This window comes from Oryzias melastigma, linkage group LG12, assembly GCF_002922805.2.
Source record: "Oryzias melastigma strain HK-1 linkage group LG12, ASM292280v2, whole genome shotgun sequence".
Lineage (NCBI taxonomy): Eukaryota > Metazoa > Chordata > Actinopteri > Beloniformes > Adrianichthyidae > Oryzias > Oryzias melastigma.
The window spans coordinates 21,755,669-21,780,660 of NC_050523.1; the positions used below are offsets into that span (position 1 = coordinate 21,755,669).

General features: G+C 39.0%; 1 protein-coding gene and 1 long non-coding RNA gene across 2 annotated transcripts in view; one reads left to right on the forward strand and one right to left on the reverse strand.

Annotated features, from left to right (window-relative positions):
• The window catches only part of LOC112136191 (stromelysin-3), a 28,957-nt gene extending 4,515 nt beyond the window's left edge, over positions 1 to 24,442 (reverse strand). The window contains exons 1-5 of the mRNA XM_024257811.2: positions 24,240 to 24,442; positions 11,713 to 11,999; positions 7,813 to 7,956; positions 353 to 486; positions 57 to 271 (exon numbers count right to left, since the gene is read on the reverse strand). Of these exons, the coding sequence (XP_024113579.2) occupies positions 57 to 271; positions 353 to 486; positions 7,813 to 7,956; positions 11,713 to 11,999; positions 24,240 to 24,338 (879 nt within the window). The 5' untranslated portion in view covers positions 24,339 to 24,442. The remainder of the gene's footprint in view (positions 1 to 56; positions 272 to 352; positions 487 to 7,812; positions 7,957 to 11,712; positions 12,000 to 24,239) is intronic.
• Positions 177 to 24,302, forward strand: LOC112136192. Its single transcript, XR_002917300.2, has 6 exons — positions 177 to 298; positions 388 to 463; positions 2,393 to 2,527; positions 23,557 to 23,615; positions 23,709 to 23,913; positions 24,163 to 24,302. It is a non-coding gene; the product is annotated as an uncharacterized LOC112136192 (long non-coding RNA).
• Positions 24,443 to 24,992: the final 550 nt, after the last annotated feature.

The following is a 24,992-nucleotide window of genomic DNA, read 5'->3' on the forward strand; positions in this document are numbered from 1 at the left end:
CTTGTGTATATTGGTAAATAGAAGAACGGTTAGACTTTTAGGTGAAATGTTCCCACCAGTTCAGAGCTGATGTCATTGGTCTCTGGGACCTCCGGCGGTCTGTGCACAGGCGGTCCGTACAAATACTGAATACCTCTCTTGTCGTCATCACTAAGCTGCAGAGGGTAGGAGTCACTGTAGAAAGGACACATCACTGCATCAGGTTCCTGGGAGTGCTGAAGGCCCAGGACATGGCCAAACTCGTGAGCAGCCACCTGCAGGAGATCAGTGCCTTAACAAGGACGGAAGAGACAATGAGGTTAGGATAATCTCTCTTTTTTTAAAAAGTAAAGATTTTACCATATTAACTCACCGACACTGTTCCCCACTGTCCAATGTTCATCATAGTCAAAGTGGACTTCTCCTTCTCTGTGTGTACGGGGAAAGAAAGCATGGGCCAGTATTCCTCCAGGACCGTCAAATGGTAAGTTGTCGCCATGCCAGTACCTGAGAGACAGAAAGGGAGTACCGATTTCTCTCTTGGAATCACCAAAGACCTTCAAACCAAATTTACTCCTTTGGTCCAACAGCAAGAAAACTTGATGGTAATTCTAGATCTGAGGCTCGACTCTTGACCGGACTCTCTTTGGTGTCCTTGGTTTCATTGTGGTTGTGGTCTTTTTTTAGCAAGCTTAGGTTCTGCTACCAGTCACTGGATCTGGATATGTTCTCGTTGCCAGGAAAACCACATTTGATTTTAGATTTTTAGAGAAGCTACATCAAAAATGTATTTCCCAGGACCCTACCAAGAAGAACATCTCCCAACATCCTCAACTGCACATGTGTCAAAGTCAAGGCCTGGGGGCCGGATCCGGCCCTCCGAGTAATTATGTGCAGCCCTTCAGATCATTTTATTTTAGTGTTATTATTGGCCCAATGTTATCTTTTGCTTATTTTTGACTCATATAATTTCGACAAAATATATTTTTACAGAGAGTAAAATATTGAAAGCTAATTAAGATTTAAGTTGATTTATTCTGGAAAAATATTCCTGCCTTTTATTATTCATAATTATGTTAAAAAAGTTATGGCTTTAAAGTTTTAAAAATTGTCATTCTGCTAGCTTTTTGAACTATTTTGCCATTTACAAAGATTTTTTTCGGCTGTTTTGGAGTTTAGCAAATGTTTCAGCCACCTGCTAGCTGTTTTGGCTAATTAAGGCTTTTTTCTGTTTTTATTTTAACTGTTTTAGGGTTTAGCTAACACTTCAGCTACATACTAGCTGTTTTGGCAAATTTAGGCTTTTTCTGTTTTTTAGGCTGTTTTGAAGTTTAGCTAATATTTTAGCTATATGCTAACTATTTTTGGTAATTTAGGCTTATTTGAGTTTTTTCTCATTTTGGAGTTTAACTAATATTTCAGCTAAATGGTAGCTGCTTTGGATAATTTAGGATTTTTAAAAAATATATTTTTAGGCTGTTTAGGAGTTTAGCTAATATTTTAGCTACAAGCTAGCTGTTTTGGCTAATTTAGGCTTTTTTTCAGTTTTTTAGACTATTTTGAAGTTTAGCAATTTTTTAAGCTACATGCTAGCTGATTTGACTAACTCAAGTTTTTTCTTTAATTTTTTAGGCTAATTAGGCATTTAGCTAATATTTGAGCTGGCTATCAACTTCAGCGTTTTCAGCTATCAATTTCAGCATCTTCAGCTATCACCACTAGCATTTTTACCAGTCAAATTTAACTTACAAGATTCACACTAGCATTATCACAGGTAATACTATATATCTAATTCATAATCATGTTAAATAATTACAGTTCTGAAGTTTTAAAAAATTAGTTTCACAGTGTTCAATAAATGTTTATCTTGTTCGTCCCGCAACCTAAGGTGTGTTTTGGATTTCAACTTTATTTTCATCCATCCATTCATTTTACAGCTATCATGCTTAATCCCATTTGGGGGCAGGGGTGTCGGTATCTTATACCAGCTACCGTGGGCCAAAGTCAAAGTTCACCCTGAGCATGGGACCGTTCACCAAAGGCCAACACAGCAAAACACACTCTCACACCTATGGACAATTTGGAGTGATCCACTAATCTATAATGTATGTCTATGAACTGTTGGAGGAAGATCAAGTGCCTAGAGAAAACTCATTAAGTCACAGGAGAACATGCAAACTCCACACAGAAAAAAACCCAGCTGGAATTGTTGAGTTTTTAAAATATTTTCATTTAATGATTCATTGAGTGAAACCATTTTATAATAGAGACAGAAGGTGTTAAGAGATATTTGTGCCAAAAACATGTTTTCAATAAAACATTAGGTCATTGACTTGCCACCTCATTTCACCACCCTTAGATAAGCTTTCCAGTTTCCTGTTTGGTTTATTGGATAGTTTTTCTATGTTCACAGAGTTTCTGAACTTCAACGGGTTCAAGACCCACATCTTCAGGTGAACCAGAACTTTGTTGTTTGGGCCCCTAAAGTTGACCTCCTACAAACGAAGAGGACGATTCAAGATTCAAGGAGTGAACCAAACAGTACAGGGTAAAGACTTCAATCCTTTTATATTCTTTATCAGTTGCTAGATCAATGCATAATGCCACCTGGCTTTCTAATGATGCATTTAAATTGTAAAATATAAAATGTAAAAGATACAGGGATGTATTGAAAATTCAATTGATCACTGGGAGTAACGGCAGTAACCACTGAAAAATATCAGGAATTATATCATCTGTTTTTGGCAAACTGTCAGTTTATCTTCCTGTTGTGTCTCTACTGTCTTTACCTTTTTCATGTGCTAGTGCTGTAAGCAAAAATACATCCAATCACAACTACTACGTCAAGGTCAGTTCCAGCTGGCTGAAGGTGAACCACAGTGATGGACAGCTAGCGTGTCTAGTTCAGGTTCTGGAGAAGAGAAGATGGTATCTTCACATTGACTGCAGTCAAATGAGCCGCCGTTCACATTTCTGTGGTCAAATCAGCATCACTGGATTTTTTTGTCTGAGTTTTATACAATACTTACAATAGCAGGACTGAGAACCTTTGAAAATCTCCACCAGACTCCAGAGCTTCTTGATGTGACCACGGAAATGTGAACGGCGGCTCATTTGACCGCAGTTGGAAAGGATTGTAAATCAATGAAAGAGCATTTTGATGTTAGCTTTGATTATTTTATCAAGAACTCTGAGAAACCAATGATTGAATGTATTGATCACAGTCAATAAACATTGGAGAATTAGCTAAAAGAGTCTTTGGTGAACTGGAAGGAGAAAGAATCAGGATTTTGGAGGAAGTTCTGTCCATGAAGATCTTCACTTCCTCGTCCAGCTGACATCCGGATCAGAACCATACGGCTGGACATTACCCAGATTGATGGATGTTTTTTTGTAGCAGCAGTGAAGATTTATGCTAACAAGACACAGAGCTATAATCAAACGGGGGATCAGGGGTGGAGCTACTCAGCTCAGCTCCAAAAGCCACGCCCCCTCAGAGGAGATTTTGGAAACAGAGGCTTTAGATCAACAGGAAAAATGACTTTTTAAGACATTTAGGTTGTGGAATTTTTTTTTTTTAATTAATTCGTAAAATTGAAAAATTGTGCACGAATCATGTTACACACACACATCCTCATTTATGCACAAATCAGTACTTTTTACACCTTTGTTTGTGTACTTAGTTTTAAGCTGTTGGAATTTAAACTAGTGCGTGTGTAAATTGTATTTTTCACTTTGTTGTATTTTGTAATTTGTGCACAATTTCAAGTGCACACAGTTGCGCACACATTGATAGTCTATTTTCTCTCCATACTTAATGTAAGGTAGAAATATGCACAACTCTACATAAAATTATCATTTTATTTGTTAGATGGTCAAGTATAACTTATTCTTATAATTCCTGCCCAAGTGTCAACATTTTGGTTCAGATAGAATCGCCATCCCCCCCAACAAAGGCAAGACGAAGCGACTGCCACAGCTGAAATAGCGTGCCGGACACTAGAAAGCCGATCTTTATTATGTTATTTAATCCTGTAAAAACAGTAAATACAGTTTGGAATCGTGTCCAGATGGTTGTGTCTTGCAACAGTGCAGGAGCAGATGGAGAAAACGAGGAGAAGTTTATTGAGCGTGCAGAGACCGTTTCTCAGGTAGAGGAATGACGCGGTTATGCAGGAACAGCAAAGAATCTGAGAGCAGAAAGGAACCCGCTTACCTTCCAACCTCTTGTCAGCAAAATGCTAAATGGGGTTTTGAAAACAATAAATAATCCAAGGCACATGCTGTTACATCACGTAATCCAGGACTAATGCGATAAGATGAGTTGAAACAACATAAAAAAGTTGCAGAAGTGAGTCATGAAAATAACTTATTTCTGGGGAAGGACTTCAAAGTGAAGTATGACTTTTTTAAACGAACTGGCAGAGGCAGGAAACCTGTTTTGACAGAGAGGTAACACGATCCTGCCAAAGGGATTAATCAGACTATATAAAATGTCGCTGGAGGCTCTACATAAAAATTCTGCCAGGCTTTACAAAGCATTGATTCATTTATTATCCAAGCTAGTTGGCCCCTACAACCAGTAAAAGAAAAAGGCCACATTCCAGCTCACAGTGTTTTAAATAAGATAACATTTCTCTGTTTTAAGTTAGACTATGAGATGAGATATGAGTAGAAAATTGTAAACAAACTTTATGTAATCTACACGTAGTGTTGAACCAAATGACCTGATTTAAGGGGTTTAGACTGCTAGAGATTATAACATGTGGTTGGTAGCTATCGGTATTAAGATTGGGAGCAGTGAACTACTCTGCAAATTGCAAACCTTGGCAGCGCTACAAAGTTCTCTCCTAAAACTTTATGAAGAAAATCAGTAACAAGAGGAAACCTGAAGAAGTTTTGCATTTGCAGGGAAATAAATCTGCCTGCAGTGTGGACCGAACTATGATGCGTAACACGCCTGTTGATAGATCTGATCCAAAAACCTGGTCAAATAAGGACTGAGAATCCTGCACCATCTAGAGGACTTGGCTGAATGGCTCCACAAAGGTCACAAAACACATGTGGATGGGTGTGCAAACTAAATATGTGCAAGATGTGTGTGTAGCCCACCAACACTTCAAAAGTTGAGCTCTGTCGGTCACCGCATAAGTATGTGGTGGAATTCTGGGATTGTGAACCAAAAGGAGATTAAAGTAACTGATCTCAAGATACGTATATAGAAGAACTTCAACCCAACTCAACTCTGATGCTATACCTTCACACCAGGGACGTGATGCGCATTCAAGAACGTTATATGTTTAGTCAATGGTGTTCACACTAAACAAGCAGGGAAGGACTTCTTCTTCTTCTTTATTTAATGTTTATTAGTGCATGTCCCCCACCTACAGTGGGAGGAGGCTTGGTGAAAAATGTCAAAGTGTTGCAAATCTAGTGAATCTTGCTCTAGGCTTTTTCTTTCACCGCTCTATTCCGATGGACGAGAGACTTAGTGCAGGGCCGGCCCTGGGCATAGGCAACCTAGGCGACAGCCTAGGGTGCAATCCGCTGGAGGGGGGAATTATGTATTCATTTTTTTATTTTATTTTTTGTTAAACAATTTGATGCACCACTCATTTCATGTAGAAATAATAATAAAAAAACTAAAATAAAAGAACTCAGAAGTTTTATGTAATCAATAACTCTGTAGTGCAGCGCCCCTCCCGTCCTGTCACTGATGCTGTCGCAGATTTGGGGAGCAGGTGAGGGGTGCGGTGTGCTTCTTTAAAACTTTAAGGATGAAAAAAGGAAGAGGAGTAAACACAGAATCAAAGCAGAGGTTTTTCTGTTTTATTTATATAAAATTACTTGGAAACTCACTCCCCGCTGCATTTTGGTCGAAAAATTGGTGGTCTAGTGTCCCCCCCCCCCCCCCAACACCTTTAACAGTTGAAATCCCCCTACTTTCCTCCCAAACATTGGCTGAACTGTAGTGGAGTCAGTTAGCGCATGTGTCTTCAAACGCAGAGTATCTCGATTCAAGCGAGCCTCAGCTGAATTTAAGTACCTGCAGGGGGCGCCAAATTATTTTTTTGCCTAGTACGCCATGCAGCACAGGGCAGCATGACTTGGGGTCTTATAATTCCAGTCGGGAACAAACTGCAATAATTAATTTTCAAAAGGTTGGCACTTCTATGAACTGAAGGGGACGCCATCCGTACGTCACTACCAGTTTGGGTCCTTGATTGGTCAAAGTTTGACCGGTTTACCTTTCACCACGCATTGTATGTAGAGCTCATAAACAGTTGTAGAAACTTCCGTAGTGAAAGCATGAGTTTTGAACGCGGTAGTCCGAAATGCGTATTTATGCACATTAACATAGACTTTCCGTTGGAAGTGGTCTCTTGAATGCGATGTGAGCACTGAGCAGTCCACTCCGGTGAGGAGCAGTACGGTTCAGACCAGTTAATTCTGGCGTGCGTTTCCAACTCAATTGAGCCTCGTTTCCACTGAGCGTGTAAACCGCTAGCATGTAATTGCAGTGCAACAACTAGAAAAGGATCCCCAATAGAGGTCATCCAGCAGTTCGTCTTTTTATTGCTTTACTTTTTGTATTTCGTGTACAACAGGAATTTAATGTTTGAAAGAAGACTGCAGGCAGCTAAGAAGAATACTGCCGTACAGTGGAAAACAGAATTGCTAGCTTAGCGCTATATTGGCGTTTTTTAATGGCGTCATCACTTTCTGTCAATCAACAGGTAGCAACAGCAACTCCGCCCCAACCATCCTGTTTTATTTTTCTTTAGACCAATGTTGGCCCTCAAGAGGTCAGAGCAACATTTAAACAACATTTAGACAACATTTAAAATATCGACATTTAAAAATGAGGATTTAGATAACACCCCAGGCAGCAAAACCCCAAAAGAAAGAGTGTAGCGGGGAATAGAGAAAGCAACAAATTCACCGAAACGTCTCAGAAGAAGAAAGGTGTATGTGATGTTTGCATTAAAATCAATTATAAATAAGTAGACGTCCGACAAACAGAAGCATCTTGAAGACAAAGAAATTTTGCATTTATATAAAGCATTTTTTTTCAAACATGTTCAGTGACTGCAGATAAATTTTTCTTTCTAAAGCTTAGATTGTTTATGTTACATTTTCATCAAATTCTGTGTCATCTTTAAAGTTACTTAGTGAATTTAGCTTTCTGTACTTTTAACGGATAGAAAATCAATATAAACATGCAAATTATTATGAAAAAAATGTATATAATTATAATTATGAATCAAATTCCTGAAACTAAAATGTGTAATGGTTTCATAAGAAGTGAGAGATACAAGAGGGAAAGTGTATGTGCAAAAGCTAAACTATCAAACATGCACATAGCAGTGCAGCAAGGAGGAGATAATTCCCCAATTTCACCACAACATAGAAAAAATATTGAAGGATTGCTTCACAGTTTCTGTTAGTTTCTTAATTTATTTTTATTGGTGTGGTTAGACTAATCTTTATTAGATTTTTTTCTTTTAATTACTCTTTTACCATCTGTTGATGTGTTCAACTGAGTGATTGAGACACCTGAGGTTTATTAGCTTCTTATTACTGCAGTCTCGCTGGATTTATTGTTTTTTTTTACCCTACCATTTACCCATTTACTGCTTTGTTTGTGCAATAATGTCTTGAAGAAATTCTCTTCATCTGTTGCCATTTTTTTTTTTTTTTTTTTTTTTTTACCTCTGGCTTCTGTTGAACTTCCTGTGCTTACATCTTGTGACACTGACAGTGCTAATATGACAAATTTTTAAAAAGATGTTTGACCACATCAAGGTTGGCTCTCTGTGTGTGATTGGTTACCTGTTGAAGTCGATGGTGATGTCAGCTTTGCCAGCAGTGACCTCTCTGAACCTCAGTGGCGTCACTTCGCTCCACACTCCGAAGGCTTCCCGGAAGATGTCTCGAACCTTTTCCTCCCTCATCTGCCACGGAAACCGCGTGATTCTTGTGCATGTGCAGAAAGAAAGCCGCTTTTACCCAGTCCTTTTCTTCAAGATGAAGTAGACTTCAATGATCCCCGAGCATCACAATACTTGTTTAACTACCAAATATATGCTACTGCTACATGTGCATTAACCTCAAAACCCATTTTAATCTTACCTCTACTTATGTATTTACTGTACTTTATTACTTCTTACTATTTTTGCCCTTCTCTGTGTATTTTTACAAGGTAACACTATTGCATACTTTGAGTATTTGATACTTACTTTAGCACATCTTGGCTTTCTTGACATTTTGTTAATTTTCTTTACAACAAACTCTACACTACTTTACAACAGAAGCTCCAATCTTTCAGTTGTAAAAACATTAATAAAATAACTACAGTACATACACTAGTGTAAGGCCTAAAAACCACTTTTACCAGTGCTTTCGGGTTTCCTGTGAGAACCTGCCTTCTGCCTTTCATACTTTTTTACTGGACATTCTCGACCCCTCCCCCTTCACTGGAGTGCACCTACAGAGTTTGGTTTAAGTTTAAATCCCTTTAATTAGATCCTGGTGATGACCCCAGGCAGCTAGTAAACTTACAGAAACAAGACCTTCAAAACTCCCTCCCTACATGTTAGAGTATCATGCATTTTTCTTCAAAATTTAGGCAAGAAAGATCAAGTTTGACTGTGTGTTTCAACCTGATAAATAAAGCAAACAATCCAGGGTTTCCCACTGACAGTATAGAGAGAACTGGACAGATTATCCCCTCCCTCTAGCATTTCAAATATGAAGTACACGCTGGTCCTAGAAAGCCAAATCCTCTCAAAAAATAAGCAGCTATTCTATTGGTCGGAATAATCAATCTTTCTCCGGTGTCTCTTTTCAACATGTTCATGCTAAACCTATTTTTTTTCATGACATGTTTTCTTTATCATAAGTTATTCAAGTTGTAAACTGGCCAATCAGATGCCTCAATAAGAGCATGTGGTGCTCTTGCATTTGATTGACAGATTTGCTTTCAATGGAGGGGTGTGGCTTCCCAACAAACTCACTCCTGATTAGCGAGAATGGTTGCCATAGGAATACTGACTCGGACCGACTCGGACCAATCACTGCTTACTAAAGTCCTCTGGTACCGCGGATGTCAAGGTCAATGCTATTTCCTCTATAGAATGGTAAGAAATTTGCATAAACTCATAAAGATTTAAAGTGTCACTCAGATTATCTTTAGATCTATTGTAAAACTGTTCCCAGTGTTTTTTAGTTGTGATTATAATGCTTTTTTACTGTTATAAAAAAACTATTTCTAGATAAATTTGTTTAGAAATGTTCTATACATATCTTTTGAAAATATTTTTAAATTAATCTGATACAGCTCCCATATCGTAAAATGCATCAATGAAATTACAATGAGATTGTTAATATCATCCAGTGTTACATGGTTTCTCAAAGGAGAAGTTCTACCAAAAATGTTCAGATCATTAACATTGTAAACATTGTTCTGCTTCTCCTGGAGGACGTTTCAGTTTGGCCACTAGGTGGAGTTCGCAAAGAATAGGCAAAAAATGAACAAAAAAACTGTGTTTCAGACCATAAATAGTTACTTTAAAAAATATTTGCAAAAAGAGTTTGGAAAATTCATGTCTGTGAGTATTTATAGATGTTTATCTAGTCAGCAATGTATGCTTAGGTCGACCGAGCGTTAGCATTAGCCGTCCTATAGGAAATTCAATTAAATGTTCGCATCAAGCTAGCAGACTTTATGTGCTACATCGATCTATGTTTTTATGGATAGATTATGGATCTATTAAGTTTAGATAGATTCAGATCGGTAAATCGATTTTATCAACCCAGCCTTATTTTTTAAGACATAGTTTCTGCAGAGCGGCAGGAGTTCATTAGAAAATCACCTCTGAGTTCCAAACGGGGACTAAGCTTCCCTTCCTATCAACCATCTGTTTATGTTCTCTCCTGCTAGCTTACAGCCCCTCACAACCCAAACCTAACATTACAAAAAAAAAGAAATATTGGCGCTATTCAGACGCACAGTTTTGAGCCAGATACAAGCTCAGACGAGGAAAACAAAGATGTAAAATCTATTTGTCTAAGGTCCTAAGTCACACAAACTTTTTCCGTTTTTTCTTTGTTTTTGTTTTTCCTGCTCCTGATTCACATTTGAACTAGAGCTGCCACAATTAGTCAACTAATTGACGACTAATAGACTATTAAAATAGTCGACGACTAATTTAATAGTCTATTAGTCATTATTTTATATTATATGGAGTCAAAGTGTTGTAAAGTTGAAAGTTATGATGACATTCTGCTAGTTTTTTGGACTCTTGACATTTATTAAGGTTTTTTAGACTATTTTGGAGTTTAGCTAATATTTTAGCTACATGCTAGCTGTTTTGGCTAGCTTAAGCTTTTTTTTGTAGTTTTTTAGGCTGTTTTGGAAGTTAGGTAATAGTTCAGCTGCATGCTAACTACTTTGGCTAATGTAGCCTTTTTTGTTTTTTTAGGCTGATTTGGCATTTAACTAATATTTTAGCAGGCTATCAGCTTTAGTGTTTTCAGCTATTAATTTCAACATCTTTATCTATTGTCACTAGCATCTTCAGATGCCAAATTCAAGTTACAGCATCCTACTAGCATTATTGCTAGATAATGCTAGTAGGATGCTAGTGTGAATATATCTAGTTTTTCGTTAGTTTAAAGCTAATGATGGTGAATATGTGTTTTACATCCTCTCTGTGCATGACCCAATTAGTAGACTAATCGTAAAAATTATCGGTGTTTAGTCGACTACTAAATTAATCGTTTGTGGCAGCATTAATTTGCACAACTAAATACTTTAGAGTAAATCTATAGTAAAGGTCTTTATATATATAGATATGTCCTCCATTATGAGAAAAAATGTGACAAAAACATGTTGAAAACACTTTTTCTTTTAGGTAAAATTAGCTAAAATAAGCTAATTTGGAGGAGAAAAATGTAACACTTTTAGTTTTTAACATTTGTTGAATGACAGGTTACTGTTTATTATGATCTGGTAAAGTAATTGTACCCTTCATTTATACATTTACCTCAAGCTGCGGCTTTTCTTCTGATTTTCGACTCTTTTGTTCAAATGATAATTTTTAGAGCTTTGTAAATTAACTTTGCAGTTTGACTGTTTAACCATTTTTCAAATAACAAATGAAAAAGAAGTGTTATACTTAAAAAGTCTAAAAGATTAAAGCAGCTTAAAACATGGACTAAAACTGCTTTAATTGATTGACCTTGATCTTGAAAGTATTCATTCATTCCTTTAGCGACCCAGTTTTTACACTTTCTGGTTCTAAGCTCATAGCATCCAAACATCTCATGGACAAAAGCCAGCAGTGACGAATCACAGCTTAATCTCAAAAGTTTTTACCTCCCTAAGCGCACAAATCTGCGCAGAACAGAGTAAGTGTGGTTAGCACAAACATTTATACAAACATACACAGGAATGCAGAAAGGCAGAGACGTTTTGACGTAACCGCTCGGGTAAACACATAATTCATTTTGCTTCTGCTTTGTAGCATAATTACAGGATCACTCTGCAGTTTCTGTTGTGGTGGAAACTGCCTTCAATGCTGCTTTGACAAATTGAACCTTCAGAGATCTCAAAGTGTCATTTTTGTAGCAAGGGTTAAAAAAAAAATGAAACGTTTGGTAATTAAAGGCATTTACACAGCTCACTGCATGTCTGAACAAACCCTGTCACTGCATATTTCAGTCTCCTACTTGTAGCTGAGGTCAGTTTTCTCCCAGCGCCCTCCATAGAGTGCAAAGCGCTTGCTGCGCTGCTGGTTCCTCAGGCCTCCCGCTGTCCTCTTCAGGCTGTGATGCAACACATCCAGCTGGGTAACCTTGGGATAGTCTGGCACTCCGCAGCGAGGACGATTCCAGAACTCTGTGTCATTCTTGGATGCTCTGACTGACGGGAAGTGCTCATCTTCAATGAGTGTGTCTTGTTTGTGTCTTTGATTCTTCTTCAGCCCTGTGTGACTGCTGCTGCTGCGAGACCACCCCTGAAAACACAGCACCATCCGCCAAAACATTACTAACAAACAAATTCTTTTAAATAAAAACAACTTCCCACTCAAAGTAATTTTAAAACTTTAAAAGAACTGTTAGTACGCTGTATGAAGAGAAGATTCTGACCACACTTATCATGAGGAGTCGTTAAAAGTTTAGATTCCAGCATTTATTCTGCGGTTTATATGATAAAAGTCCTGTTCAGTTGTGGTAAAACAAAGACTTTACAGCCCAAAATGGCTCCATTTCCTCCTCCTCTGGAACAGATGTTTATGTACATTTATGTGAATCTTTATCTGTTTACCGATCTAAAACAGCTACAGAGACAAGAACTGATTGAGTCATGTGGGTAAAAGCTACATACTCATAGAGGCATTTCAGAATCTGACAGTTGTCTCCTCTTTGGGCTGACTTAGCACCTGCAAACAACTCTGTGATGATAACCAACAACGGGCGTAAATTACTCACATCTCTGAACGCATAAAAACAAATGTTTCCTCTCTGGGACAAAGCTTAAAACACTCTGTGATCCAAAGATGACTGTAAAATTATCGTGCCGTTCCAACAGCTGTTTGTGGGTGGTATTGTCAAAACAGGCTGTGGCCAGGAAAGAAGAAGAAGCGTCGAAGAGCCTGCAGTCAGGATTGGGGAGTTTTGGGAAGTAATTTTTAATCATGTGACATATTTTGTCTATTAAGTTTTTATGTTACGATTTCCCTCTTTTTTCTTGTTACAGCACACCAGTTTCAAGCTTTTAGCTACTCGGTTATTTATGTGTAACAAAAAGCCTCAGCCTTACAGCAGGGGCTTCAAACAGCTCTGACCTATTTTCAGTGGCTCGCCTGACTCAAGCCTTGTGGGTCGCCACCAAATCTCGTCAATCGTGACTCAAATATCGTGGGTCTCAACTCAAATCTAGTGGGTCACAACCAAATTTCGTGAATCGTGACTCAAATCTCGTGGGTCACGACCAAATCTCATGAATCGTGACTCAAATCTCGTGGGTCACGACCAAATCTTTAAGGTCGTGACTCAAATATCGTGGGTCTCAACTCAAATCTAGTGGGTCACAACCAAATATCGTGAATCAAATATCATGGGTCACGACCAGCTCTCGAGGGTTGTGACTCAAATCTCGTGGGTCACAACCAAATCTCATGAATCGTGACTCAAATCTCGTGGGTCACGACCAAATCTCGAAGGTTTTGAATCAAATCTCATGGGTCTCAACTCAAATCTAGTGAGTCACAACCAAATATAAATCGTGACTCAACTCTTGTGAGTCACGACCAAATCTCGAGGGTCGTGACTCAAATATCGTGGGTCTCAATTCAAATCTTGTGAGTCCCAACTCAAATCTTGTGGGTCACGACCAAATCTCGTGGGTGGCGACTCAAATCTTAAATCTCGTGGGTCATGACCAAATCTCGATGGTCGCAACCAAATCTCATGGGTCGCAACTCAAATCTCGTGGATCAAGACAAAATCTCGTGGGTCAAGACAAAATCTCGTGGGTTGCAACTCAAATCTCGTGGGTCTCGACTCAAATCTCGTGGGTCACGACCAAATCTCGTGGGTCATGACCAAATCTCATGGGTCGCAACTCAAATCTCGTGGGTTGCAACTCAAATCTCATGGGTCTCGACTCAAATCTCGTGGGTTGCAACTCAAATCTCGTGGGTCTTGACTCAAATCTCCTTTGTCTCGACCCACAACTCTGAGCTGTGACCCGTGAGCTGCCCCATCAAAGCTTTAATGTCATATTATACCATAAATCGAGCATTGAAGTGCTTTTTGACATGGTGGATTCATTTTATCCCGTAATATTATCCCCTAGCTCTCAGTAGTGTGATTTTTGTTGATAAAATGAGAGCCAGTGTGGCTCCACTGGTGCGTGAATGCGTATGAATGTTCCGGTGATGGTCAGAGGGGCCGTAGGCGCGTACTGTCAGCCTGCCCCAGGGCAGCTGTGGCTACAGTAGTAGCTTACAATCACCAAGTATGAATGAGGTGTGAATGAATAATGGATACACAATGTAAGCGCTTTGAGTGTCCTGAAAAGCGCAGATAAATCTAATCCATTATTATTATTATTATTATTATTATATGGGGCAGGAGTGGCTCTGTGCACTGACTTCTGCTGTGAGACAGACTTTGAATCGCAGCTGTGACTCTGTGGGTCAGAATCTCAACTTTTACTAAATTATATTAAGGGCTTTGTGATCATTTGCTTTTGTGTCGTTAAAAGACCTTTTTTCCTAATTCCTACACATTCTTTTTCAACTTCATTTTGATTCACATTTAGTCAAATTTGGGCTGGCTTTTGGAGAAAAATGCCACAGGAATGTGTTAAAACACCAAAACTACCCTTTTCATTGGAGTGCGTCTTTACATTTTTTTGCTGTTTTAGCATTCATTGAATTTTACCCAAGTCATGTAGTTCAAAATAATATGTAATTTTATGTAAAGCATTGGGCCTCAAACTACGGCCCGCAGGCCAGACCCAGCCCACCTCCACATTTGGCTCCGCCCCCTGAACAATATCAGAGACCCGTTATTTTTTTTTTTTTTAATCAGGCCACATGATCGAGACCCACACAGAATGAGACTTTTTATTTACGCTCTTTGCAGTCTGTGCCCTTATCTGATATGTGCAGCTCTAATCGCTATCAGATATTTGTTTTCATTCTATAAAACTGGATTTATGATCTGGGACGTTTTAGAACTTTGGGAGTTTAAACAAGTCTTAAAATGTTCGTGTTTGTCAGAGAACAACTGGATAAAGTGTGTAGTAATGAGTTTTACATCTGTAGTCCTAATTTGCAGATTTGACCTTCACAAATTACTTCTAGAGCGTAACTCCCGTAATAAATGAGGGAACACTGCTCTGGTGAAAATGTAACATACATATATATGTCTAGCTCCAGCAGAAGACAAAAGAATTAGACTGTTTTTTTGAGGCTATTTCATTAAAATTATATTTTTTTTATTTTCTGACTTTTTTTTGTGAAGATCTCAGAAAGAGTTATTACTAATTGGTTCCATGTGACTTTCTGCAGAAATGCTTTTCCTTAGACATGCCCTCTGATTTTTACACCTCTTTTGTTGGCCTACAAACTCACCCCAGCCCCACATCAAAGAAGAAAACAGTTATGTGGCCCTCATGAGAAAACGTTTGGGGACCCCTGATCTAAAACTCTTGAAATGTATATGTTCCATTTTAGGTAGCAAAGTAAAGGAAAGCTCATTTTCTGTGGTTGTCTCATGCTGAAGTAACACAGACTTAAGAGTTTTTTCAAGCTTGCATCCTTCCACTGCTTCCTTCTTCTGAGGATTTTATACTTTATACTGTTGTTTGTGATCTTCTTTCTAGAGACATTCGTATTTTTAGACAACTTCCTCCCTGACAGCCTGAATAAAAAACTTCTCACTTGCACCTTGCTTTTTTTTGTCCTGCACACTAGAGCAGAGCAGCGAAATGCCAAGAAAAACACAAGGAAATTGGGTCAAACATCTTTGTTTTTAACCTCTGCAATTGAATCATCTTTAATATTAGGCCACCTTTTCCACTAACTGGTAATCTGTCCTACTAAAAAACTAGAATTGATATAATTCCTTTTTTTTAAACTAGGAACACAAAAAACTTGGAGTTACTTAAGTGATTACAAACAAAGTTTTAGATAAGTCCAGGATAATGTGCGCTGATTCAGCATGGGTAGAGTGGTAAAGGGAATAAAGGGATGCTGATAAGTATGATGTTCAGAAGGTGTGATTAGGTTTGCGTGTACGTTTAACAGAGGAGCATCTGTCTGGGATCGTTCATCCACATCAGCTTCATGTCTCCTGAAATTCTGAGTCAAACACTGGCAACACAGTGAGTCTGGATTGGAGTACTATGTAGAGTGAAGTCAGAGGGTTTCTTTTCACGTTGCTTGAAACAAGCATTCTTAGATGCGTTCCACACGTTCCATCATACCTACCACTTACACTTAGTACCAGTAGTTGTTCAGCATGCAGACTCAGCCATGTGACAAACTGTCTGACCCCTACACTTGTCTTGACTGGTTCAGTTCTATACTTGACATATTTTCTGGTGATTCATCATCAGGTCTCTTTCTACTTTAATCTATTGTCCAATATGGCAATTTGGCAAACTCAAAAATTATTTTTTGTGGGTTTATGAGCTGGAACCCCAAATTATGTAAAAATGAACAAAAATATTTAAAATCAATTAAACAGTGGGCCCTCAATCTACTCTCACTCACATCTGTCCAACTGCTCATTAATGCAAATTTCTAATCAGCCTATCACATGGCAGAAACTCAGAAACTCTTGATTTACTGGGATTTTCACCCACAACCATCTCTAGGGTTTACAGAGAATGGTCAGAAAAAGAGAAAATTTCAGTAGTGTTTGACAGTTCTGAAGGCAAAAGGGGGTCCGGCCCGGTACTAGCAAGGTGTACCTTATACAGTGGCCGGTGAGTGTAAATGTATATAAAACCTCACCACCACAAAGTGCTACCTAGTGACAGTTGGAGAATGCAAATACATCCTCAGTACATTAATATAAAACCAAGAACCAACAAACAGTTCCACCAGATTAACTTCCAATTAATACAAAGAAAAAAAATCAGTACTTGTAGTCATGCATAAATCCATCTGCTGACAGCAGTTCAGCGGTGTAATAAGCTGATGCGACAGCTACACTCAGCGTCACACGCTTAAGTCAGCTGTTAATGACTGACTATGATGTGTATTTTGCTGAACTGACTGAAGTCAGCACAGACAGCTGCATTGTATTAACATGTGATTGTTGCTACAACCAGGTAAGGACTTGCTGAGTTGGCTATTCTGTAAGGCAGGAAGCTAAAACGATATACAACCAGATGAAGTGTCTCAATGGAATGCTGTTTTGAAGTGGGATTGCAGCCATGCACATAATTTAGTGCCCCTCTTTGTTTTATGTTCTGTGTCAAAACAGGAAAAAAAAATTCCAGTCACAGTCAAAAACAACCTCAGAAAAACAGAGACACTGCAATGTAAAGAAGGCTTATTAAACGTCTTTGGCTACGTTTCATGAGCCTATTTTGGGTCATAAAGTAGAAGTTGCGTACTTCTGATCATCACTCTTTAATAAACATGTTATTAGTAAAACAAATGTCTGTTTCAGTTTGAAGGTCTATACAACTCCAGACAGGGGAAACATTAGCAATGATCTCAGAGAAGATGCATCTCTTTAATCATTTAGATTCATCATTTTACTGTGATAATTGTGACCATTCATCTCTGTGGTCAACTTTAACGCAAATAAAAGTCAAAATCTAAGTTACAGCACGGTCCTGAGAGAAATACATTTTGAAAACTACCCACATTAGTTGTCATGACAATCTTAAATATGATCAAAGACGAATTTCATTTTTTGGAATTATTGGAATGACCAAGTCTTGTCAAAAAGATCACAGGGCAACAAACCTCAAGTTTTTCTCTGAACAAATCAGAGACTTCTTGGAAAACAAATTCAAAGTTGAGATATTTGCTCAGAAGGCACTGTACAAGTCTAAAACAGCATAAGCAGAAACACAACCTGTCAGCTGTCATGTACAGTTGTAGGGAGTAAAGGTTTGTCTTGCACACACACCATGCAATCACTGGACAATTAATGTTTCTTTGTACCAGATTGTTCTAGTCAGACTGTGAGTCCATCTGTCTCATTAGTATGTGCCATCAAAAAGCACTGATGTAAACAGAGCCTTAAACTTACAACAGTTGAAAAAGAAAGGAATCAAACGTTTTATTTTAACCTTACTTGCTGTGTATAAATCTCAATGGAAATAAAATGAAGTTTGGCCTAAATTCCACCACACTGTTGTATACACACCAAAAGCATCATTTTGAAAATGTTACTGAGTTATTCCTCCTAAATGTAGATATATTTTGTTTGTCAACATAAGGAAAATAAAGTTGTCTGTTAGCAGTCATCTGATTTTAATTAGCATCAACCCGAAGCAGTGAAGGGGGTGGTAAAAACTGATATGGGTGACAGACTCTTAACCAGTCCAGAGTTGCTCATAATGAGGGAAAATGGGCTGAAGTGGGCTTACTTGTGAGCCCCCAGCCAAGTGTGGAAGTTCACACTGGTGGACAAGAGGGTCATATCCCTGGACCTTTGGGCAGGGGATAGGTGTATGAGTCTGATTTTGCCCCACAGCCAGTACCTAGTCTTTTTGGTGGATCTTGGAGCGGTACTGGAAAGTCCATTGTCTCTTGGAAGATTTTGACACCTATGAAGGCAAGTCAGAGTGGCACCTGGAATTGAGTCACTGGAAGGAATGGCCTCCCTGATCTGGACCTGAACAATGTTCCACTGTGGTACATTTGTGCTTGTTACAGTTTGTCCAAAATGAACACCATGTTTAAGGACAAGGTGTTCATCAGGGCATGCGGCACCCCAACACCCAAGACACGGAGTTGAGTATCAAATTTTTAGTTATTTCAGATCAACGTTGGCTGTGTTTCTTGGACACTCAGGTAAAGGTAGGGGCAGAGCAGTCAACCGATCACTACGGTGGTGAGATTGATCAGCCGGAGGGGCAGGGGGCCAGAAAGGCGTGGCAGAGCGAAAAGTGCTGACAGTTTGCTGGGAATACCTAGCTAAGCTCTTCATCAGAAGAGTCTTGAACTCCCATATCTGGGAGAACCTCAAACGGGTACTAAGAGAGGCTGGAAATATTGAGTAAGAGTGGACCATAGTCTCCATCTTTATTGTCTCTGCTGCTGTTCGGCGCTGTAGTCCTGAGGTTTTTGGTTAGGGTGTATTTGCGGCATCTTTCTCAGTGTATTTTGGATTATGGCAAGACTGTCTTCTGTTACTGGTTCTGATTATAAACTTTATGGACAGAATTTCTAGGCACTGCCAGAGGCTAGTGGAGGTCTGGTTTGTGGTCCACAGGGTTACATCTCTGCTCTTTGCTTATGATATTGCCTTGTTGGCTTCATTGCATTTTCAAGCGGCTGGGATGAGGGTCAGGCTCTTAGGCCATGTTCCTCGACCTGGGAAAGGCAGTTTTTCCTCTCTGCGTCAGGACAACCACTTAGACTACTGCCCCCTTGTCCTGGCCCTGGATGAGTGGAAAAATGTGGATGAATGTATTTTTCCAGAAAATAAAATGAATTCCTTAAGAAAGCAGAGCTAATTTTTGCAGATGACTGTGTGGTTTGTATATAACAATGTATTTATTTGAATTCAGATGTAAACCAGCTGGACACATTTCATTTTCTTGACATCCTGATTAACAAACTAAAAATAAAATTAAGAAAAAATGCTGCACTTTCCACAACTTCAGTGCTCTGAGGTTTTCAAAATACAGATTTTTGAGTCTAGAGACATCCCACTCAATCACTAATCAAACCAGGAGACAGAATAAATGTATTATGTAAAACTAACTCTTAGTGAAATAGGTTTACTCGATCCCAAAGCTTTAACTCTGGGTAATATCAGAAATGCAATAAAACTGCCTAGCATTGTGGAATTTAAAAGTCTCATTGGTCTCTGCTTGTTCTTTACCATTCAAAAGCAAATATAACCACAATCCGGAAGAATGTCAGATAAAAGCTTTCCATTGTAAATAGATGACTGATTTACTGCTATTTAAATATGTAATGACTAGGAACTTTGTGAACCAAAAACAACAATATTTCTGTAATGAACTCAGGAGAGTTCATTAAAGGAACAAAAATAACAGTTCTGTTTTGTTTGCGCTGCTCCAAATTTGGGAGAGGGGGTTTGCAAATGTTTCAATACATCAAGGTAATGTGAGTCTGAATGTTTAAGCTCCAGTTCTCAGAAACACATTACCTTGAGCCTAAATTACACAATGAGGATGTAGAGTCTGAAACATTTAGACTTTACAGTCCATTGACTTCAGCATTGAAATAAAAAACCTACCCCTATTAGAGTCAGAGGAGAAGTTCATTTTCATCCAGCCACGTGCATCTGGAAGAAAACTCTACATACCCGGATGGGGGAATCCTACATTCATGCCAACATGTCACCACATGACTGAGAGGTTGTTGTAACTCATTCAAACTCAAGACAACTTAGACTTAACTGGGCATGCCAACAGAGGGGCATCTGTAGGGAGAGCTTTAGATAGAGCTCAAACATCTGACCACAATGTGCAATAGCAGGCATGGACATGCACGGTGGAACAGTTGTGCGCCTCACATGCAGACACTCCAGTCTATGACATAACACTGCATTGAGCAGATGCATGGAAATCCCCTGCTGCTCTGTCCTGATGTGAGGTCATGCTAACTGCAACCTAGGAAGCAAGTTAGGAGAAGTTCTTGTAGAAGCAAACCTAAAATTATCAAGAACACATTTTATGTGACCTGAATCAAGAAGTCTCGTTGGAATTCTTTATTCAATAAACAAAGACATCCTCCCATAAACATGATTTGCTCATTAAAATAAAGTCCAAACTTGGAATAGATGATGCTGAGTAAAGCATCTCTCAGTTGTAAATATTTAACAACAAAACTATCCAAATATCAGCAGGTTTCTAATGGCTTGCAAACAGCTGATTATATCAAGAGAAGATAGTGTTTGGACGATGAGGTTTAGCAAGAAAAGAATGCAAAGCTTTCTAAACGTTTAAACAAGACTCAAACCTTTTAAATGGCGCCACATTTTAAGGACCATGCACATGGATCAACAGCAGAGCTGAGTATGTGAGTAGAACATTTACCAGATCTTCTCTGCCAATGCCAAACAGTTCATATGCAATTGCATGTGAAGAATGGGCTCTGATACTGTGGTCAGGAGGTGTTTGCTCCTGGACTTTGAATGTCACACATCTGGTTGGAGCCCATGCAATGAAACTATTACAAGCTGTTTTTTCTGTAAATCCAAGTTCTAGGATTGTTTGGAGTACCATGTCTTGGCAAGCACAAAGAGGATGTCGTAGACGAGGTATATGGTGGGCAGGTCGAAAAGAAGACAATTACTTCTGCCACCGCTGAGTACTGTGGGTTGTTTTCTCCAGATTTGCAGGCTTGCAGAACTTTGTGGCCAATGACTTTCTGCCCTGACCATAGTGGTACAGACTGCACCAGGTCCGTTTTCTTGTCCTAAAGGACTGTCAGCAGGCCTATCACATGGTCTGTTTGAGATGGTGTTGGTAAGATGTGCATCAATGTCAGGATTTGGGAGTGGAGAAGGTGGAATGGTCTACCAGCAGTCCAATGAAAAACTAGAAGGATCATCTTGGGTTTGCTGTTTGTACTAAAATGACCAACACCACCACAATGACTGACTTGTTACAGATGATGGTTAAAGAATGAGATTTCATCCCACAGCAGTGAGTGAATAGCCTGGTGACCTAGGAAAAGGTATCACTCCCTTGAGGGTTTTTCTTTAACACTGGGGCTCATGTTTGCTAACTTAGAAAGTCTTAAGATGCCTGTTTGTTTACATCATCCAATCCAACAAACAAGAATCAATAGAAGAATCGCTTTTTTGGTAAATGGTCAATTGTGTATACTTATATAGTGCCTTTCAGCCTTGCTTTAAGGCCAAAAACACTTTACAGTCATAGCCAATTCACCCATGCACACACATTCACACCGATTGTGGCTCCACTCTCGTATGCTGGCGTCAACCTATAACCACCATGAGTAATGTGGGGTTCAGTGTATTGGCAAAAGACACTTTGACACATGGGCAGGCAGGTAAGGCAAGAACTGAACCTGAGATCCTCCTATTGGAGGTTGGCTGAGGCCGCTCACTGGAAGAAAATGTTTAGCAAATTTTTGATGGGCAACAACCCACACACCCAGTTCATAAATTCATGTTCCTTTCACAATAAGAGCAGGCGTCAATCTTCCCATGAAATAGTGGGTCACTGTGTTCACTTCTGCAAAGCTTAATGTTGTTTGTGAAAATATATGGCCACATATTTGGAATGAACTACCATCACATGAGAATTGCTCAAACTTTATCTAAGCAAATTCAAACACTTTTAAACTAATGTTCAGCTCCAATTTGAAGAAAGCCAGTTCAACAGAAACACTTCAGCTGTTAAGCATGGGGGTGGTTAGCTGATGGTCTGGGCTTGTTTTGCACTCCCATGGTTTATAACCTTTGAAAAGAACCGGATTACGAAAAATATGCAAAACTATAAAATGAAGTAACTGCGTAGGGGTGAGATTATATAAGTTCGCTTCTTCCCACTCCTGTCAAGCAATCAAACAAACTTTGCCTGACTTTAGTGAACAATTGCTATACTTAATGAATCTATTGTGACTTAAGTGTCTTTGTTTTTGTTTGTTTTGCTTTTTTAATAAAGTAATTTCATTATGTCTGTAATGAGTTTGATAAACCTGTGTCCTTTTTTGTGTTGTATTGTCCACATTCTATGCTTGAAATAAACCAGATCAATCAATCAATATGTTGGTTGAACCATATGGACACCAGATAATTCTAAAGTCAAATGTTTGGCAGCCAAGTGATCAAACTGAAATGTTCTGATGTAAAGGGGTGATAAGATCCAGCTCCTCTTGACGGACTTAAAGGATGTCCTGCTAACATCTCAGTGCTAGATACCACAGCACACCTTCAGAGGTCAAAAGGATTTGATGAGGCGGGTCACGGCCGCTACAGCCACATCACATTCACTCACAACTTTTACAAAACATCATTTTGTCACCGTCTTTTGGATAATGTTCAGTAAAATGTCAAGATTTAGAAACTTTAGTGAGTTCATGAACCAAGACGGCAACAAAATCATCATACTTTTACTTCAGCCACACATCCAATTCCTTTTTTTCTGCACTTTGAAGAAAAAGTGTATTTTAAGTATATTTTAAGTGTTACCATAATGCAATTTTTTGACAAAAAAATGTTGTTTTCTTGGACATAGTTTCTGTAAAGCACCAGAATATCATTAGAAATTTACCTCTGAGTTATGGCAGGATTGTTGGTAAGGAGCAACCCTGCCCCTCTTTCCCTTGTCGTTGAGATCCACGTTTACATGCTCTCCCACTAACTTGCAGCCCCTCACACCCCAATTTCAGAGCTATCCAAATTTGGAGTTATGATGGATCGTATTTTCTATGTCAAAAATACTAAATTTTCCCAATTGCATATATTTATAAACTCTTAATTCACAATGATTTGACTAAAAAAAAAACAAAAAAAATACAATTTCAAGCTTCATTTTTTTCAAGTATGTCCTCCATCATGAGAAGAATTAACACCATTTTCATCAGAGTGGGTGTATAAAAAACACCATAAAATCAATATATCAATATATATCAAAAGAGTTATATTTACTTTTGACTGTATGTTAACAAAGTTCCAAAATTTAACAATAAAATCACAGTTGAGACGCTCTCACTGCAAAAAGTGTTGGAAAAAACACTTTAAAGCAAATTAGTCAAACATTTCCAACTATTGTGAATCACTGGGTGACCTAATGGCTTTACAGCTATATTTGATGTTGTCAGGAAGATAAATCTGTGACTTCAGTGAAAGGATTATGCTCTTCAGTGCAGGATCTTATGAGTATGGTGTGCTGTTTGATTGCAGTCTACATGTTGCTCAGTCAGGTATGCAAACAGGATTCTTGGTGGAGCTGATTTCGGAGTCTTTGTCTCCCTCTTTAATAGTGATCCTGGTGTTTTCTCCTTTTTCCCCTTCAGTCAGCACAAGTTTGAACCCCCACCCGCTGCAACATGACCTGCCTCTGCCTGCACAATCTCAGGCTTTCACCCCACAAAGACGGTCTGGCATCCATAAAATCCATCAAGCTGCAGAGAGTTTGGAAGAAAAGCTGTCTTAATTCCTCACAGAGCTGTGACACCGTTCAAAGAGATGCCAAATCAGAGCATCAGAACCGCATCGACTGTAAGTATTGATCATTTTTCTGCACCAGACTTCATAGAAGAAGTTGCAGATTGAAGTTTCACCTGCCCTCATACAGCTTAATATTCAACAAATAGGCGCTTTATAACCACGTGGACGTATAGAGAAATGTTAGAAACATCAAATCGACTTTAAAGTAAACAGAAGGGACAATAATGTTATGAAAACCGAGGAAAAATAGCCCCCAAACTGTTCACAAACGTGCTTTATAATTATTATTTCCCCCTCCAGCACAAACACCCAGCATCCTGTCGTTAAGCCGCGGCTTTGTCCGGATCCCTCCGCGGTGGTTGTTCGGTCGGACTCACCTGCTGCTGCCGCGTGGGGCTCCGCTCGTGGACCGGCGGCGCGCGGACGAACAGGCAAAGGTGGAGGAAGCAGCCGCACAACAACGCCGCCCGCATCATCGTGTCCCGCGCTCGGACGCAACTGAGGCAGCGGCCGCGCGGTGGGCGCTCACAGGGAGGCGGGGAAAGGCGTCCCTGTCCTCCGCAGACCACATCTGCACTGAGCCCCCCAGGTGTTTCTAGACCCGTTTGGTCCCATTCAGGCTGTGCTCTGTGATCATCACTTTTATTGGAGAAATAAAAAACAACTTTTGTCATTGCATTTTATATTCACTAAATAGTAAATAAATATTCCAACGCACAAAAATTAAAGTTATGCACCCTTTTATAGACTCAAGTATTCACAAATAAACCATTATAAATTAAAATAAGACTATTTGTTACAATTAGAACTGGAAAAGTTGCATTACCTGCGATAATGCTAGTGTGAATGCTTTTGCTGAAAGTAGTTGTTGAAAATGCTGAAGCTTTTTGCTGAAAATGGTGACATAATTTACTTTAATTGCTAAAGGGATTTGCTGAAAATACAAAAGCTAGTTGTAATATGTTCATTTGCTTAAAGACTGGAAATTCCAAAAAGAACTACAAAAGAGCACTGAAATTTGCCTAAATTTCAGAAAATTTTGTAGTAAATTTGCTTAAAAATGCTGTATGCCAATTTTGCAATAATAGTGTGTTACTTAAATATTGGCTAAACTCCAAATTAATCCAAAA